The 17,004-nt window shown below is 39.7% G+C and overlaps 2 protein-coding genes across 5 annotated transcripts in view; one reads left to right on the forward strand and one right to left on the reverse strand.

Moving 5' to 3' along the window:
• Positions 1 to 16: 16 nt before the first annotated feature.
• LOC137208674 (ATPase PAAT-like) lies at positions 17 to 16,740 on the reverse strand. 2 transcript variants are annotated; one of them, XM_067709158.1, is made up of 6 exons: positions 16,436 to 16,740; positions 15,449 to 15,652; positions 14,552 to 14,624; positions 11,525 to 11,731; positions 5,985 to 6,439; positions 17 to 1,204 (listed from the first exon to the last, which is right to left on the reverse strand). In XM_067709158.1, the coding sequence occupies exons 1-6, from the start codon at positions 16,597 to 16,599 to the stop codon at positions 970 to 972; spliced, it is 1,338 nt and encodes a 445-aa protein (XP_067565259.1). In that variant the 5' UTR covers positions 16,600 to 16,740; the 3' UTR covers positions 17 to 969. The 2 variants fall into 2 exon arrangements, with proteins under 2 accessions (XP_067565259.1, XP_067565260.1); XM_067709159.1 differs by lacking the exon at positions 16,436 to 16,740 and adding an exon at positions 16,314 to 16,329.
• Positions 16,741 to 16,775: 35 nt separating this feature from the next.
• Positions 16,776 to 17,004, forward strand: part of C16H10orf120 (chromosome 16 C10orf120 homolog) — a 69,284-nt gene continuing 69,055 nt past the window's right edge. Inside the window, exon 1 of one of the 3 annotated variants that reach the window (XR_010935724.1) lies at positions 16,776 to 17,002. The gene's annotated coding sequence lies outside the window, so the exon portion shown is untranslated. The remainder of the gene's footprint in view (positions 17,003 to 17,004) is intronic. The other 2 variants (XM_067709160.1, XR_010935723.1) reach the window with 2 other exon arrangements.

The raw sequence follows: 17,004 nt of genomic DNA on the forward strand, positions 1-17,004 counted from the left end.
GCATTTTAAGCAAAGATTAGTTGAAAATTAAAAATTTGTATTTACTTAGACAAGTAGTTTCCGGAGTGGATACATTTATTTTTTAAATGCAAATACATCACCCTTCAACACATATACAATAGTTATAATTTCCAAAAATTAAGTCTGCCTGAGAGAATTGCAATCTCCTTGATTCATATGCCTAACCCTTCAAAGCAGAACCTCAGAATTTCGCACTTTAAACATATAGAACAAGGTTCTGGAAAGAGGAACCTGTATCATCTCAGAAAGGGAAATAGTTCCTTATATTTTCTGGGTTGACTGAGATAAAACAAGATGACTTCTCTCATTTTACATCAAACATTAAATCTAAAATAATATTCCTAACAGGGAATAGGCTAGTTGTGATTTTTACTTCCCTATGTACTGCTACACTGTACTGAAACAAATAATATTAACCTCAGTGTAAACTCATTTTACACATGCCAAACACTGCACCTTGTTCATTAACTGAGATAAACAATACAAAATGTAAACTAGTGATTTGAATTAAAGGTCTTAAGTATCCAATTTTCCAAAAACAATTGATTAGAAAAAGAAAAATTATCAAATACTCTAAGCATTATTTTTCAGACGCCTAAGACTATAAAGTCTTTGTATAAATAAAAAATGTACTTCTATGAAACACATACAATACGAACTAATGAACTGCTTTAGAAATCCTTAAAAAACAGTTAATCCAGAAGTATACATAAATTTCACTGAGAGTGAAAAATATTGCAAACAAAAATAACTTATGATCCTATCATGTTAACTCAGTGTACAGTACTGGATTCACGAGTGCAGTAAAAATGAACAGTGAGGTCACGTTAATTAAGTGGTAATATTTCAAAGGACATTAAATACCTGCTTTTCATAAACTTTTTTGGGGGGTTCGGCTTTGTAATAAATATGTAATAAATATCTGTAGTATTTTGAACATGTTCAGTGCTATCTTTCTCCATTTGAAAGTCTTTCTCCAGAGTCATAATGTCTTAGAGGCATGCCAGAGGGTGGGGAGTTGGGACTTTGCAGCAAGTCCACTAACAAAGCAATCTTATTATCTATGTGCTCCTGGAGTTTATATATTCGCTGATCAATGTAGTCCATAAGTTTCTTTTCCATCAGTTCCATATTTTTAGAAAGAATCTTTTCCCAGTAGGAACAAATGGATTGCTCTTCCATTCTAAAAATAAATTAAAAAAATAATAATAGAACAATTTTCCCTAATATTATAACAAAAACAACCAAACTATAGTACAATAAGCAGCCAACACACATTGCTAAAATTTGTCTCCACAACTATACTCTGTCCCCTTACAACATATTTCCGGGTTCTAAAATACATATGCAACAGGCAACCACAAACCTGAATGCCCAAAGGATTCTTACTTCTTAAATTCTTTAAACATTTAAGCATAAATTGAAATGAGAATATAAATATGAAGATGATAGAATTTCTACCCTCAAAGAACAGGTCTTTAGATAGAAAGGGTCTTTCTGGTTTTGAGCCTCAAATCAAAAGCGATCTTACTGACTTTTTTTAAGGTCTCCATGTTTGTCTTCCAAGTGCTTCCCCAAGCAACCCTACAATTTAAACAGTTTTCTCTTTTTTCATCCAAACAATCTTACTAAAGCAGTGGAAGGACAAGGACAGTGAACTTCAGAGTGTGGTCCACAAAACCCTGGGGTCTCCACGACTTTTTCCAGGGGTTCCATGAGGTCAAAAGTATTTTTATAATAATAATATTATTTGAACATGAATCATACAATGAATTATCCAGAGGCTATACCATGTATAATGTCATTACTGTGATAACTAATAGCATGTATGGTTGTATATTCTGTTTCCTAGAATTCCTTAAGGTAGTAGGTTTACAGTACAGATAAATGTTTTTTTCAGAGGTAACTCAATTTGTTCTCAGTATTTCTACTGTGGTCTTACTAGCTATGTATGTTTATACATGCTATAATGCAACATATGAGAATACAATCCAAAGCTAATAAAGTTTTACATAAATTTAAAACAATACCGAACTTCCCTGGTGGTGCAGTGTTTAAGAATCTGCCTGCCAATGTAGGGGACAGAGGTTCGATCCCTGGTCTGGGAAGAGCCCACATGACATGGAGCAACTAAGCCTGTGAGCCACAACTACTGAAGCCTGCGTGATCTAGGGCCCGCGTGCCACAACTATCGAGCCCACGTGCTGCAACTACTGCAGCCCGCGCACCTAGAGCCCATGCTCTGCAACAAAAGGTCACCACAGTGAGAAGCTCGTGCACCGCAATGAAGAGGAGCCCCCACTCACCGCAACTAGAGAAAGCTGGCGCACAGCAACAGAGACCCAATGCAGCCAAATAAATAAATAAAACTATACAATTCTCACTAAACTTTTTAAAAAGAAAATATGGTATTTTTTCATAAAAATGTTTATGTTACTAGGTAATGAGCTTATTGTTATTTCTAAACTAATAAATATTTTTATATAGCCTACATAAATAAAAGTTCTTTGGAGTGCTCAATTATTTTTAAGAGGGTAAAGACCAAAAAGTTTGAGAACCACTACTCTAGAATATACGAGGAGCTTTTTATTTTTCTCTTCATTTTCAAATAATTATAGATTCACAGGGGTTGTAAAGATACTATAATTCCCCAATGGTCCCAATCGTTACATCTTACCTAACTATGGTATAATATTAAAACCAGGAATTTGATGTTAGTATAGTGTGTGTGTATGACATTTTATCACATGTACACACATTCATGTAAACATCACGTTCTTGACAGAATCAAGTTCTGTCTCGATTGTAAAAACCACAATCAAGAGACAGAACTATTCCTTAACTACAAAGATCTCCCTCCTGCTACCCTTTTATTGTCACATCCACTCTCCTAATCTCCTCTATCCTTAACACTTGGTAATTACTAATACAGTTTTCATCTCTATTATTTTGAGAATGTTACACAAACAGAATCATATAGTATGTGACCTCTTGAGATTCTCTTTTGTCTATCAGCATAATGTCTTTGATAGACAACCAAGGTGTTGCATGTATCAACAGGTCCTTCCTTTTTATTGCTGATAGTACCCCATGATATGGATATACCAGGGTTAATTTAACCACTCATCTATTTTAAGACATACTGGTAGTTTTTGGCTTTTACAAATAAAGCTTCTATGAACAATTGTGTACTGGTTTTTATGTGAAAAGAAGTTTTCATTTCTCTGGGATAAATGCTCAGGAGTATGACTGCTGAGTCACATGGTAACTATATGTTTAGCCATTAGAAACTGCCAAACTTATTTAGAGTGGCTGTACCACTGTAAATCGCCACGAGCAACGTACGAGAGCTCCAGTTTCTCCACAGCCTCATTGGTATTTGGTTTTGTTACCATTTCTAAACTTTTTATTTTAGCCATTCTGTGTAGTGGTTTCTTGTGGTTTTCATGTGTGTTTCCTTAATAGCCATGAGGTCAACAGCACTTCTATTCATGTGCTTATTTGCTTTTTGTACATTCTCTCTGGTATAATATCTCTTTATGTCTTTTGCCCATGTTCTAATTGGATTTTTTTAATGTTGAGTTTTGAGAGTTCTTTCTATATTTTCGATATAAGTCATTTGTTGGATATGTATTTGCAAATATTTTCCCTCACTCTGTAATTTGTATTTTATTCCTCTTAACAGAGAAGAGCAAAAGTTTTACATTTTCATGGCATCCAATATATCAAATTTTTGATTACCCTGCTTTTGGTGTCATATCTAAGAAGTCTTGTCTTAGGTCCCCAAAGTTTGTCCCCTATGTATTATTAGAAAAGTTTTATAGCTTTATGTTTTACATTTAAGTCTATGATCCATTTTGAGCTAATTTTTATATAAGGTATGAGGTTTGGGTCATGGTTCACTTTTTGCCCTTCGGATATCCAATTGCTCCATCACCGTGGGTTAAAAAGACTATTCTTCCTTTATTGAATTGCTGTTGCACCTTTGTCAAAAATCAGTTGAGCATATTTTTGTGGGTCTATTTCTGAGCCCTCCATTATGTTCCATTGACCTACGTGTCTGTCCCTCTGCCATCACTACATCATCTTGAATACTCTAACTACATAAGACTCGACACTGGGAAGAGTGAGTCCTCCCACTTCATTCTTCTTTTTCAAAGTTGTTTTAGCTATTCTACCTCTTTTGTTTTTCATATAATTTTGAAAATGATCCTGCTTATGTCTGCCAAATATTGTGGTGGGATTTTAATATGCATAATATTAAGCCTGCATATCAATAGGGAGAATTGACAACTTTACTATGTTAGAAATTGAATTGGTAATTTAACAGTTTCCAGGAAAGAAATAACCAGGCCCAGCTGCTTTCCTTAGAGACTTCTACCAAACACCTTAAGAAGAGATAACACCGATTTTACACAATCTCTTCTAAGATGTAGAACTCATCTTATGAGGCCAGTATCACCCTCGTGAAAACCGGACAAAGACAGGACAAGAAAAATACAGACCAGTATCTCTAGTGAATTAGATGCAAGAATACTCAACAAAATATTAGCAGATCAGACCCAGCATTGTGTAAAAAAGAATTACAGCCCACAACCAAGTGGGATTTATTCTAGGTATACAAGGCAGGTTCAGTTTTTGAAATTAATGTAATTCACCATATGAACAGACTACAGAAGAAAATTCATGATCATATGAATGGCCATAGGAAAAGTATTTGACAAAATCCTATACCCATCTATGATGAAAGAAACTCGCAGGTAACTAGGAACCAAGGAACACTAAGCCTCACAGTCCCTGAGCAATCTGACTTCTTTTCACCTTTTACAGTCTTTGTATGTTTGCTGGATTATGTCCAGGGATTTTATTGGTAAAGTGGGGGATCTGAGAGAAATGGGGACATTCCACCTCAGCTGGACACAGGAGCAGTTTTTAAATCTGTTTAGGTTTTTTGTTCTTTCCTTTGGGTTTTATTGTTCGTTTGCTTTGTTATGCTATATCACAAGTTAACATTGATTAGACTGTCAACAACTAAAGACTGGAACGTCCCTGGTGGTCCAGTGGTTAAGACTCCGCGCTTCCAGTGCAGGGGCACGGGTTCAATCCCTGGTCGGGAGACTAAGAACTAAGATCCCGCATGCCACGCAGCACGGCCAAAACAAAAAAAACAAAAAAAAAACAATTAAAGACTATTGTTATCTTTCCTTATCCTTCCCAAATAAGAACCACTTGTTCAATAACGTCAACTCCTCAAATTGAATGCTACTGGAGACATTAAGAAAGTTTCAACCAATACAACTCCGTCATTTTACATGGGAAAAATGTCTAAACCAAAAGATTTAAACACTAAGGTAAAATAATTAAGCTAGAACTATGATTAGAGTCCTGAATTCCAATCTAGTGCAAAATTTGGACACATTACATCTATATAAAGGATGGGGAACATACTAAACACTTAGCCACCCCTCAATCAAAGCAGGACTGGAAAAAATTGGAATTATGAGATCAGGGGATAAGGGCCTGTACACTAGAAATAATTCAGAGCTGAAAAATGTTTGGATGACTCCGAAATTAGCCTAGGTCACACACGATCTACAGGGGACATCTGTTACAATGGCTCACTTCATACAATCAGGCAAAAAATGTACATATCATGGTCACCACAGCTCCTCTCCATTCATGCATACAACTCTCTACTCTGACCCTATCTGCTGCTTGTACCCCTTCCATCAGATGCCTGAGAAGTGCTCGGCGCCTCCAGTTTTACCCACTTCTTTCAAAGCAATCCACCCTCCCCTACTGAGTATTTCTTTCCTATAGTGTGTTAATGGTGAAATGTGAAAGCTCCTACAATCCTCTCTGGAAACGTTTTCAGGCAGTAGTTATTGAAACAAACCTGCTTTCCTCCACCTGCCTCCCCCCTCCTGCCCCCAGTCGAAACCACACTTGTCTTAGATACTCACGTAACACCAACAATGCCTTCGCCGGGCTTGGTGATGCTTTCCTGCCACTTGGTGTTGGGTCCCACACGGAGATGGTTCACTTGACTACACAGATTCTGCAGAACAGGCAGCAACTCAGAGTTAGGTATGTGTGAGCTGTCGTTTGCTTTCTTTGGTAACAAAGAAGATACTGCATTCTTAAGATCATTCTCAGGAAGAGAATGGTTTTGTGGCACAATTTTACACTCTTGGAGGCTTGTCACATTTCCTCCACCAGCTGGCTGCGTACTTTTATCAATGTAAGCTTTTAAGTCTTCAGCCACGTTTCCAGATGTCAATCCAGTCCTGGAAGGGAAAGGTGTGGGGGATGACTTGTCGAAGGCCCCTGAAGCAGATGCTGATTGCAGTCCGATCATGTGCTTGAATCCAGTGCTTCCCAAAACTGACTGAAGCTGCTGTCCGATGGGAATACAATTCTAAGCAAGGTAAATAAGAAAATGTTATTATTAACATGAATGATAATGACAGGTAACCTCTGGAGTAACTCAGAGTCAGGCAACCTGCCTACTTTCATTTGATCCCCAGAACTTTCACATGGAGTAGGCTATAGCTACTATCCCAATATCAAGTTAGGAAACCAAGACTAAAGTTAACTTGGCCAAGGTAACACAACTAGTCGGTGGCAGAAGCAGGACTGGAACCCAGGCCACCGAACTCCAGAGCCAGGACTTCTAATCATTTCACTAGTTTTGCTAAGGAAAATATTCAAATAAATACAAACATACTTAGTAAAATTGCACGGGCTTATTTTAATGTTTCCTTAATTTACGGTAATAAAACCTAGTACTCTCAATTCAGTCACAGTAATTGATAACTTTCACAGAATTAAAAATCATCTGCCTTGGACAGGAATAAAGATGCAGACGTAGAGAATGGACTTGAGGACACGGGGAAGAGGAAGGGTAAGCTGGGACGAAGTGAGAGTGGCATCGACATATATACACTACCAAATGTAAAACAGATGGCACAGGGAGATCAGCTCGGTGCTTTGTGACCACCTAGATGGGTGGGATAGGGAGGGTGGGAGGAAGACGAAACAGGGAGGAGATATGGGTATCTCTATATGTATATGTATAGCTGATTCACACTGTTATAAAGCAGAAACTAACACCCCATTGTAAAGCAATTATACTCCAATAAAGATGTTAAAAGAAAAAAAAATACACAGGAAAAAAAAATCATCTGCCCACCGTCACATATGGTGATTCAACCTAAGAATATGCAATTTATTTTCATTAGAGTATAGACCAGATAGTTACATATTTAAAGTATGATGTTATATGAGTACTTCTGTGACATTTTCAATGACTAAAAGGACCTACCTTTTGGCTAAGTCTGCCTTAATAATTTGTAGGGTAATGATTATGTTTTGTGGCCTCAACTTAACCGGCTATGCTATATTATTTCCTGAGAAAACTCAGGCTCACCTTTGAGAGCAGGTTACACTGTCTCCTACACAGGGCCATGCTCTTGCTATGCTCTTCAATTTTTCCACAAGAGAAAAGCAAAACTACCTCTAGCCTATCTAACTGTTAAGTTATACATCTCCATCTTAACTTCTAAACACAGAACTCTACTAGGGATTCTTATAGGGGATATCATCTCATACTTAATGTTGCTCAGTATCTAGTGAGAGAGACTGAGAAAAATATTATACAAGATTAGCTGAAAACACTCAGTCCATATATTTTCTGAATATTCTAAAAAATGATTCTTGGATAAAGGCAGCTCCAAACTCATTCATTCAACAAATATTTACCAGAAATCTACTCTGTGTTAGGTACTGTTTCAGGGACTGGAAATAAGACAGTGAACAAGACAAATACAAATTTGCACACATACCCTCAGATTTCTGAAAAAAATAAGTATCTCTCAACATCTTGTAGGATTTCTGAAACGTCTGTCTTTAACTTTTTTAATTATCACAAAATCCAAAAAGTATACCTTGAAAAAGCTAGGAAAAACGATGTTTTTATCTTTTCAGATGAAAAAGGTAAACAGTGAAAATCTTGAATAACTGAATATATTTTTGTTGAGACAATGGGGCACAGCTTTCCCTCAGATAACATTAAATGACAACTATGCCAGGCACTTTGACTCAGAATTCCTACTCAATTATTCTAAATTGCTAAAGCAAAAACAAATGAAAGTCAGCACATGTGAACTTCAAATACAAGGAAAGAAGAAATCACTTTAAGAAACTTCCCAGGAAACAAGGAACCACAAGGCAAAGGTGAAGCAGGGAGTCTAGAAAGCTGCTCCCCAGGTCCTTTCTTTCCTCATCAGGACAGGCCCTGCCCCAATTAACATATGAAGGTTCCAAACAATGTGGGTTTACACCCCTTCCATAGAAGGAGAGGTTCTGGTCATGAAACATCCCTACTTTATACTCAACAGATAGTTACAGAGCTTATATGACACTTTCCAGGAAGACATTCCATGGATTCCTTGTTTGTGGACAAAAGCAATCCTAGAGAACCAGGTATATCCTGTGAGAATCATTCATAAATATAGCCTCCCCACGAGAAAGAAGACTTTTATTAGCATGTTTAAAAGACGATTTAACAGGATCACCTTCTTTCTTCCCCAGGGGGTTTCCCAAATGTCCCCATAGATAATGATTTAGCACGTGTGTTGGGGGGTTACAACACACGTGCTGTTGGTTGGAGGACTTGTGTTTCTATATGATAGAAAATGCGACAAGGACACACACCAAGCTTGGGAATAGGATGAGAGTTGGGAGAGCACTCTTACAATATACCTTATGTACTTGTGAATGGATGGAAATTCATAGCAAAGAAAATGTATTATTTTGGGAATGAAACAAAAAACCCTAAAAACATGGGCAAAAAACCCCACAAACTACTATTCACGTCATTTCTTTTCCAAAGTCAAGGTTTTAAAACATAAAAATCAGTCCATGAACTGATTTTACTTAATTCATTAACCCTCTCTAATGTTTCCAAAATTTTCCACACACAAAAACTTTCTTTGTTTTTAAATGTTCAATCTCTATGTCCACTGGATCCTTCCCCTCAAACATCTGTTCTTAAAATATGCTATGCATAAGACTCATCTGGCATTGCCTGTATAAGTAGGTGAGTCCTGGATCACAACCAGTGTTTCACTGGTGAGGGCCAGGATTCTGCACTTTATAAACATCCCAAGGGATTCTGATACCGGCAGGTTCCTTATCTCTATCATTCTTGAAACAACCCACTTTACCCTGGCTACCTCCACATTCTAACTACCCATTTACCATCTAATCCCTCAAAATCTGGTTTCCATCTCATCACTATTCAAACTGACCCCCTGAAGGTCTCCAAGGAGTATTTAGTTGATAATCCAAAGGGCATTTATATTATGTACAATTTACTCGGAGCCATAAACTAGACAGACAGGTCGTCTTTGCACAAAGCTTATATCTTAATGAGATACACAGAACAACACATAAACAAAAACAGGCAAGAAAGCGCTGATGTAAACACATGATACAGATGTGGAGGAAAAGGCTAAGATTTTAATCAGGGTGGTTAGCGAAGGTGTCATTCAAGATGGAACGTTTAAGATGAGGTTGAAATAACAAGAAAAAGGCAGACTTGCTAAGACCAGGAAGAGAGGATTCTGGCCAAAGAGAACGGTTAAGAGGGCAAAGGTCCTGAGGTGGGAGCACATCTGGATGTTTGTGGAATACCCACATCAGAATGTCTAGAGCAAGGCATCTAAGGAGATGCAGCAGGAGATGAGGCTGAGGAGGTAACGAGGGCCCAGATCTCAGATGAGAGCGTAAGGAACCTGGATTAGTTCTGAGTGTCAGAGGAAGCAGTCAGGGGGCTTGACACAGGGGACGTGGAGTCCGATGAGGCCATGCTGGCTGCACTGTGGAGAGGGAGCGTGGTGCAGAAGGACCAGCTAGGAGCCTCCTGAGGTATGGAGGTGAGATGCTAGTGCCAGAGCAAGGAGAGTGCGGACGCTGTTCATTTCACAGCTCTCCTTTCCATGCTTTGCAAGATCATCAGCAACGCTCCTGCTCTCCTGTGTCTGCCTGTCGATCCAACGATCCTCGTCCTAAATTAATATGGGCAAATCTCACAAAAGTTATGTAAGCTTTTAAACTCGTATTATTGGTTTTAACTTTCATCCTATGATCTTACCAGGATTATCGTTTAGATTGTAAACACGAAGAAATTTATCCTCAAAAAGAGGAAGCGATGCCAAATAACAGAACGAAGAGCTTTGAATTCAGGTCTCCTGACATCAGATCTCTTGCGACTCTTAAGCACTGCCGTGACCTGCTCTTCTGGTTCCCTTTTCCTCTCCCCGTATTCTTAGCAAACGCACCTACTCTCCCAGGGTCTTCCTTCCTGGCTCCGGTCTCTCCCCTCACCCCCTTCCCCATCATCTACTAGGCATGCTCCTCCCAAACCTCCCTCCATTCCACCAGCCCCACCTGTGTTTCCATAGCCTCACATCATCACCCCAGGGCATGTGTTATTCACATCTAAAACTCAACACTCCCAAATTACACTCTTTTTCCCCCCAAGTCGCTTCCCTCCTTGGGTTCCATGTATATTATGGTATCACCATTTTCAAAACTTTAGTTTCACGTTTGATTCTGTTTTTCTCCCACAGAACCCATATTAAGTTAGTTGTCAAGTCCCAATGGCCCCACTGTTGTAGCATCTCACAATCCAGCATCAGGTTACTCCTTCCAAGTTTAGACTCTCATTAACTGTCCTCTGGATGATGGAAATAACAGAGCTGCTTTCTTTCTTGTAGCCTCACTTTCTGTTGACGCATCTTTGCTACTGACTCATCTTACACATAATAGCGGATTAAATTTATTAAAACAGAGCTAAAAAAGACCCACAAACTCTGTAACATCATTCAAAATCCTCTAAGGTCCAGCCCCAGTCTACCTGAAACTTCCTGTCACTTCTTCACTCCAGAGAAATGAACTTGTATTCATTTCCTAGCTACATCCTATTCCTCTAACAATGAAGATTTAATCCATAGTGTTCTCTCTCAAGTTGCATCCCTCCAAATTTACTTGCTTAACCCCACCCTTCCTCTTTAAAGGCCTAGATAAAACGCTACTTCCTATCATAAGCCTTTCCTAGCATTCCTCATCATTCCCCACTTAGATGCCCTGACTCCCCTAACAAGACTACAGAGATCCTTAACGACAGGTTATCGACTAATTCATCTTTGAATCTTCTAAAGTAACCAAAACTGTGGTATTCACTAAGAAGGGGCTAAATAAATACTTGCTGAATGAATAAATGAGTGAATTCATGGAAAATTGTGAAGTCTGTAGTAGAAATAGTTTTTTGCAAGAGAGTATGTCTACATAATGTTATTTTTAGAAAAGTTAGTAAAGCTAACAGTTAAATCAATAACAAAAGTTGAAATAAAAAGATTTATGTTTCTACATGTCCTTATAAGAAGACATCATTTAAAGAATTTTAACAGTATCTGGAAAGAAATCCATTTCTACTTACCTGTTGCTGGAAAATAACCATATTCATCAGTTGCTGAGCTCCAGATGACAACTTTGACCCCATGGACTCCATGATAGTTTGGACCCTCTCCAGGTCTATTCTTGATCCTAGAGCAGGAGAGCCTGCTGAAGAATTTGCTGGAAGTGGCCTCACGTGTACCACAACTTTACTGATGAACACACACTGCTTTTCACCAAAAGAGAGCAGCTATCATAATACAAAAGTTCAGCGAAATTAATGATAATAAAAATAATCATCATTTAAGGTCAGTTCTTGGTAATACTGAAGAGTGAAGCATTCAAGAATCTAAAAATTAACTCCAAGTACATTTTAAAGGTTTCTCTAGAACAGTCATAGACCAAAAAAAGACTCAAGAAAACAATATAAATGCAAAAAGTCCTTTTTAAATAAAAGATTATGTATAAATAATGTTTTACTTACTTAGTTTAGGGAATTAAAGATAAACTATACCAATCTGAGATCGTAACATACTGAAACTTGCTATAGTATTATTTAATACAAAATAAGACTGTCCAGTGTCACATGCAAAGTGTTTGTGAAACACTAAATATAAATAAGTCAGGATTTTAGAATTTAGAACTGTAGGGAATATCAATACAACCTAAGAGAGCTCAATAGTTTACACATAAAAAGAGGAGTTCAGGGTGGTTTTTTTAACTTGCAAAAGACACCCAATTAGCAAAGTTGAGCTCTGAGCTTGTTTCTTCTGGCTTCTATCCCAGTAGCTTTTCCAATGTTTTATGCTTCTTCATGTTGTCCATGCTTCTAGACCAAAAGACATTTCATGTGTGGTGTAGGACAACAAAGCAGCAAAGTGGAAAGTAAACAGCATTTAGAATCAGAGAGACCTGTGCTCAGTGATGGCTCTGCCTGCGTGACCATGGGCAAATGCCAAACTTGAGTCAGGAGTAAAATGAGTTCACATGGTTGTTATAAGGATTATGTGTTAAAATTTCCAGTATATATCATTGAGTAAGTGCTCAAACATATGCATCAGTAACTATTACTTTTAACTTACATATACTATTGGCCCAGAAGAAGCCTTCATACAAACCCAAGGATTTCCCTAAATGAAACACTCTTTCACTCCCTGGTACTTCCACAGCACAGTTTCAAATACCATTCACCTTCAGAGACACAACAAACCCATATATCACACAAAGACACAGGCGAACACAGACCCATGATCTAAAAACTCAGTGTGGCACCAAAGATGTGACTGTCATCAACAAGTAAGTAAATACCTCATGAAATGTAAACACCCACATTCCAACCTCCATATTATCCCTGTTCTGCTTTTTAACCCCCAAGCCCTTCTCACTAGAGAATGTAGTACCTATTTTACACACTGAGTCAACCTATTATCTGTCTTGCCCACTATAATATTAGCAATGTGAGGGCTCCATTCCAATGTATTTCATAACTGCCAATTCCTAAATGCCAAGTACAGTATCTGGCATCAACAGGCACTCCAGTATTTGTTGGATGAATGAATCACCTTATTTAAATGACTTCAGAAGCTATTAGTATATACACCTAAAACAACATCTTGGGATAATCAGTTCTGTGCTCTTCTGTAAGTAATAATCAGCACAGAATTTGAGAAATTAAAAATAATCAATTCAAGAATTTTCTTCAGTTCCCTAATATTACCCATAAGGTAGGTCAAAAAAGGTGAAGGAACTTGCCCAAGGTTATTGTGTTAGTTAGCAAGAGCGCTCATTTAACAGTCAGGGCTTATGCAAAAAAGAGTGGATATATGTGTATGTATAACTGATTCACTTTGCTGTACACCTGAAACTAACACAACATTGTAAATCAACTCTACTCCAATAAAAATTAAAAAAAAATTAGGGCTTTCGATTTCCAGCTCAGTACCATTTCCTTAGATCTGATGACCTTAGTAAAGTTCACCTTAATAATATTTTTCAGGCTGAAGACACCAATCCAAACTCCTTTAACTTTGTGGTACCCATGTCTGAATCCTCCCCGATTGTGTTCTATCCTTCTAGATTTGGGGACCAAAACTGCTTGTGGTTTTCTTGGCACCTAAGTTTTATATAAAGATAAAAAATGTTTTTAACTCAGTTTTTTAAGGCTCAAAAGTACTATACTGCTGTACTAACAACAGTACATGACATGACTAGGAAATGGAGCAGGACCCTATGGTCCTTGCCCCCCTTGTCCTCAGCCTGCCTTTGGTCTGTGGAAAAACTTTAGCCAAAGAATAAGTTTAATCAGACAAGTGAGAAACTGCAGAAACAAAGGAAAACAGTCAAAGGAGACCAAATAATAATAGTTTAGTCATTAAGCATAGTCAAGGACCTTTAGTTCCTCCTCAAGGGCTATAGATCATATTCTGAGCCACATCCTGCGAGCTGTCTTATAGATACTGGAACCCTCACTAGGTGGAGGAAGTTAACTACATGATGACCAGACTGTAGCCACGACAGAAGTTGCCACAATTCCGAGAACTGGCCTCAAGGAAAAGAGAATAAACCAACCCTGGAACTGAAGAACAATCAAGATGATGCTGGTCAGGCCACCACATGACCAATTTCAAGATGACTGTCAGAGGTGGCTGTGCTGTTTCTGCATGCAGCCCCCTCCCTCTGTCTATAGAAGCTCTTGCCCCATGATGGTCAGTGGGAGGAGTCGGCCTTCAGACAGGAGTCCAGCACCCCCAACGCCCCACCCCTGCTGTTGCCGGCATCCAAAACAAAGCAAACTTTCCTGTCCAGCAACCGTGCCTCTTTATTGGTTTTTGAGTGGCGAGCAGCTAGACACCACTTTTGGTTACAACCGTAGCTAATAAATGGTCAAATTTTAACAGAAGAATGTTGACAATTTTTTAGAAAAGAAATTCTTTTTACATGTTTACTATTTCTGAACTAAAACCAGGGACCAAGTTGGACTAACTACATTACCAAACCTACAGATAATAAGTATATATAGTAGAAAAACAACTGTAGTTTTCAAATTAGTTAAAATTTAGGTATGACTTACCTTTATTTTACAAGCATGTGTGGAAGACTCCAATTTTAGATATTTTTTGTACAAAATAATCTTTTCATGTTCACTAAAAATAAAAAAGATTTAATTTATAAAAAAAATTACATATTATCACTTTTAACAGTTACATTTAAAATTAAAAGTTTCCAGGACAATATTTAAATCCTTGGATTCAGTTTTCCTGGTGAGGCATAAACAGCTGGGACTTCCTACTGAAGTGCACTGGCTACAAAGACAACATCTGCCACTTACTAGCTGTATAAGAAAATGAAATTAGATATCAAATGTATACTTACGTAGCACAGAGCACACTGTAAAGCTCAATAACGTACCCATTATGTCCAACATGCACGGTATATAAAACACTTCATATTTTGATTCATATTAAGGAGAGATTAGGTCAGAATCTTTGTAAGAAATCAGAAAAAAAAATCAAGAAGTATAAAAATGGGTTAAATAAGTATACTGGTATGGCACAGTGTGGGGCTCACGCACTATGTGTAAAGAGTTTCCTACAGGAAAATGTTCAAAGTTCCAGACTGATAGACAACTTAATTTTTGGAAAACAGATCGCTGTGAGTTAAAGAAAACAGACAAGAAACACTTACCAGAACTTCATCTGATCATAGTCTTCCACTAACTAGCTATGATCTTTTACCAACTACTCTCTCTTCCACTAGCTCTCAATTTCCACGTTTATAAAAACAACTAGGCTGATCTAGACTGTCTTTAAGATCCCTAAAGGTCTAAACTTCTATGTCTGCTGGTATGTTTTTATCTTCTCTCCCCTAGTATCTGGCACCAAGGTCAGAGAATCAATAAATATCACAAAAGCTCAAGAAAATAAAACACTACTTCAGAAGAACACTTCCACACGCATACGTCACAAACCTGTTATCCAGAACATTACAAACATTCTTGCCCCTACTGGTTCCACAGTACTCCTCTCCTGAGTATACTTCCATATTTCTTGCTGAACTTAAAATGCCAATAGAAACGATTTCTTCACCTCCAGGAGGGTCACATCTCAGGTAAAGGAAGCAGGGGTTTTCATCTTGGCTGTTCATGTTCCTTTTCAAAATCACCAGATCCTGGCTGAAAAGAAAAGGAAGAATATTATACAGTTCTCTGAACACTGTCATTAACCCACTTAATGGGCCACAGGGGTTGACATGTTATCCTACTCATTTACATTTGCATTTGGAGACCAAGCGCCTTGCAAAGCACTGACGAAAAGCTCAATACAGAATTCCTAAGGAAATGATGCTTTAGACGTGAGGGCTCTCCACTCTCTTTTCCCTTGACTTCTGTAATACATTCTAAGCGACTTGCTATAATTGCCTGTCCAGTTAATGAAATATATGTACTGGGCAGCTAGTGTAAATTAAAAAACAGTTCAGAAGTGGGGGTGGGGCGGGGTGCAGAATGGAATAAAGGACCAAAGTGTGCCATTTTCAAAACTAAGCTGAGGAAGATTTTCGACATCTGGATTTTTTTTTAATGCCTATTTTGGTCGACAGGAGGTTTTTGTTTCGGGACAGAAAGGCGGTTCTGATCCCGACAGGGGGCCTCAGGAGCCGACGTGACGGACACAAGGGGGAAGGGGGTGAAACGCCGAGTCTTCAGGTCACCTGCCCCCCGTCCCCTGCGCCCGACGCTCACGCTGGAGTCGCCTCCTCTTTCCCGCGGGCCCGCCCCCACCCTCCCGCCACCCGGGACCTGCCTCCTCGCCCTCGCCCTCGCCGCCCGCACAGACCCGTCACCGGCTCGGCTCCGGGTCCAGACCCTCTCCCCTCACGGCCCCCGCCTCCCCTCCAGGCTCCCCCAGGAGCGTGGCTGGCACCGATCACAACCCCAGTCCCCGCCGGCCCGGCGCACCAGGTGGCAGGCGGCGCCAGCAGCTCCTCCCAGTCGGCGTCCCGGGCGCCGAGATCAGACCGGGTGAGATGGAGACTCTGGGCCAGGGCTCCACACGCGGCATCCCAGGAAGAGGCCAGCGGCGGGCGGCGGGTCAGTGGCGGGTGTGCGGTCTCGGTCTCCATCTGGCCACCTACACGCCAGGCCAGCTCCGGAACCTCTCTTACAGCTCTTTAATTTCCGCCAGACTGAGGGACTGTAAAGGAACAGAGCGACTTCCGCCTCGTCCGGCTGCAAACCCCAGAGCCGCAGCTTCTCGCCGGGGTGGGGAGACACCAGCTACTGTAAACCCGCATGCGCGCGCCGGCCGGTTTGGGCGGAGGGTTCAAAATCGGCGGTGTATGGGGAGAGCTGGAGTCCGGCGCATGCGCACTGACAGCCTGGTCCAGCTGCTGGGCTGTGCGCAGGCGCCGTGCGGTGCGCGTGGGAACCCAGTGGTGGTTTGACGTTGGCCCCGGAGATGTCGTGTGGATGCCGGTGTCTGGACCTACCCGCAAGGTTGGTCCGGTGAGGAGAGTACGTCGTGAGGT

This window comes from Pseudorca crassidens, chromosome 16 (assembly GCF_039906515.1).
Source record: "Pseudorca crassidens isolate mPseCra1 chromosome 16, mPseCra1.hap1, whole genome shotgun sequence".
In the NCBI taxonomy this organism is placed as follows: Eukaryota; Metazoa; Chordata; class Mammalia; order Artiodactyla; family Delphinidae; genus Pseudorca; species Pseudorca crassidens.

What these genes read in the sequence shown, in the direction of transcription:
- LOC137208674 (XM_067709158.1), bottom strand. Translation starts at nt 16,599, where the DNA reads ATGGAGACCGAGACCGCACACCCGCCACTGACCCGCCGCCCGCCGCTG. An exon ending in CTGGCGCCGCCTGCCACCTG is followed by an intron (nt 15,653 to 16,435) that starts GTGCGCCGGGCC and finishes TTTTCTTTTCAG; the next exon opens with CCAGGATCTGGTGATTTTGA. An exon ending in TGGTTATTTTCCAGCAACAG is followed by an intron (nt 6,440 to 11,524) that starts GTAAGTAGAAAT and finishes TACCTTGCTTAG; the next exon opens with AATTGTATTCCCATCGGACA.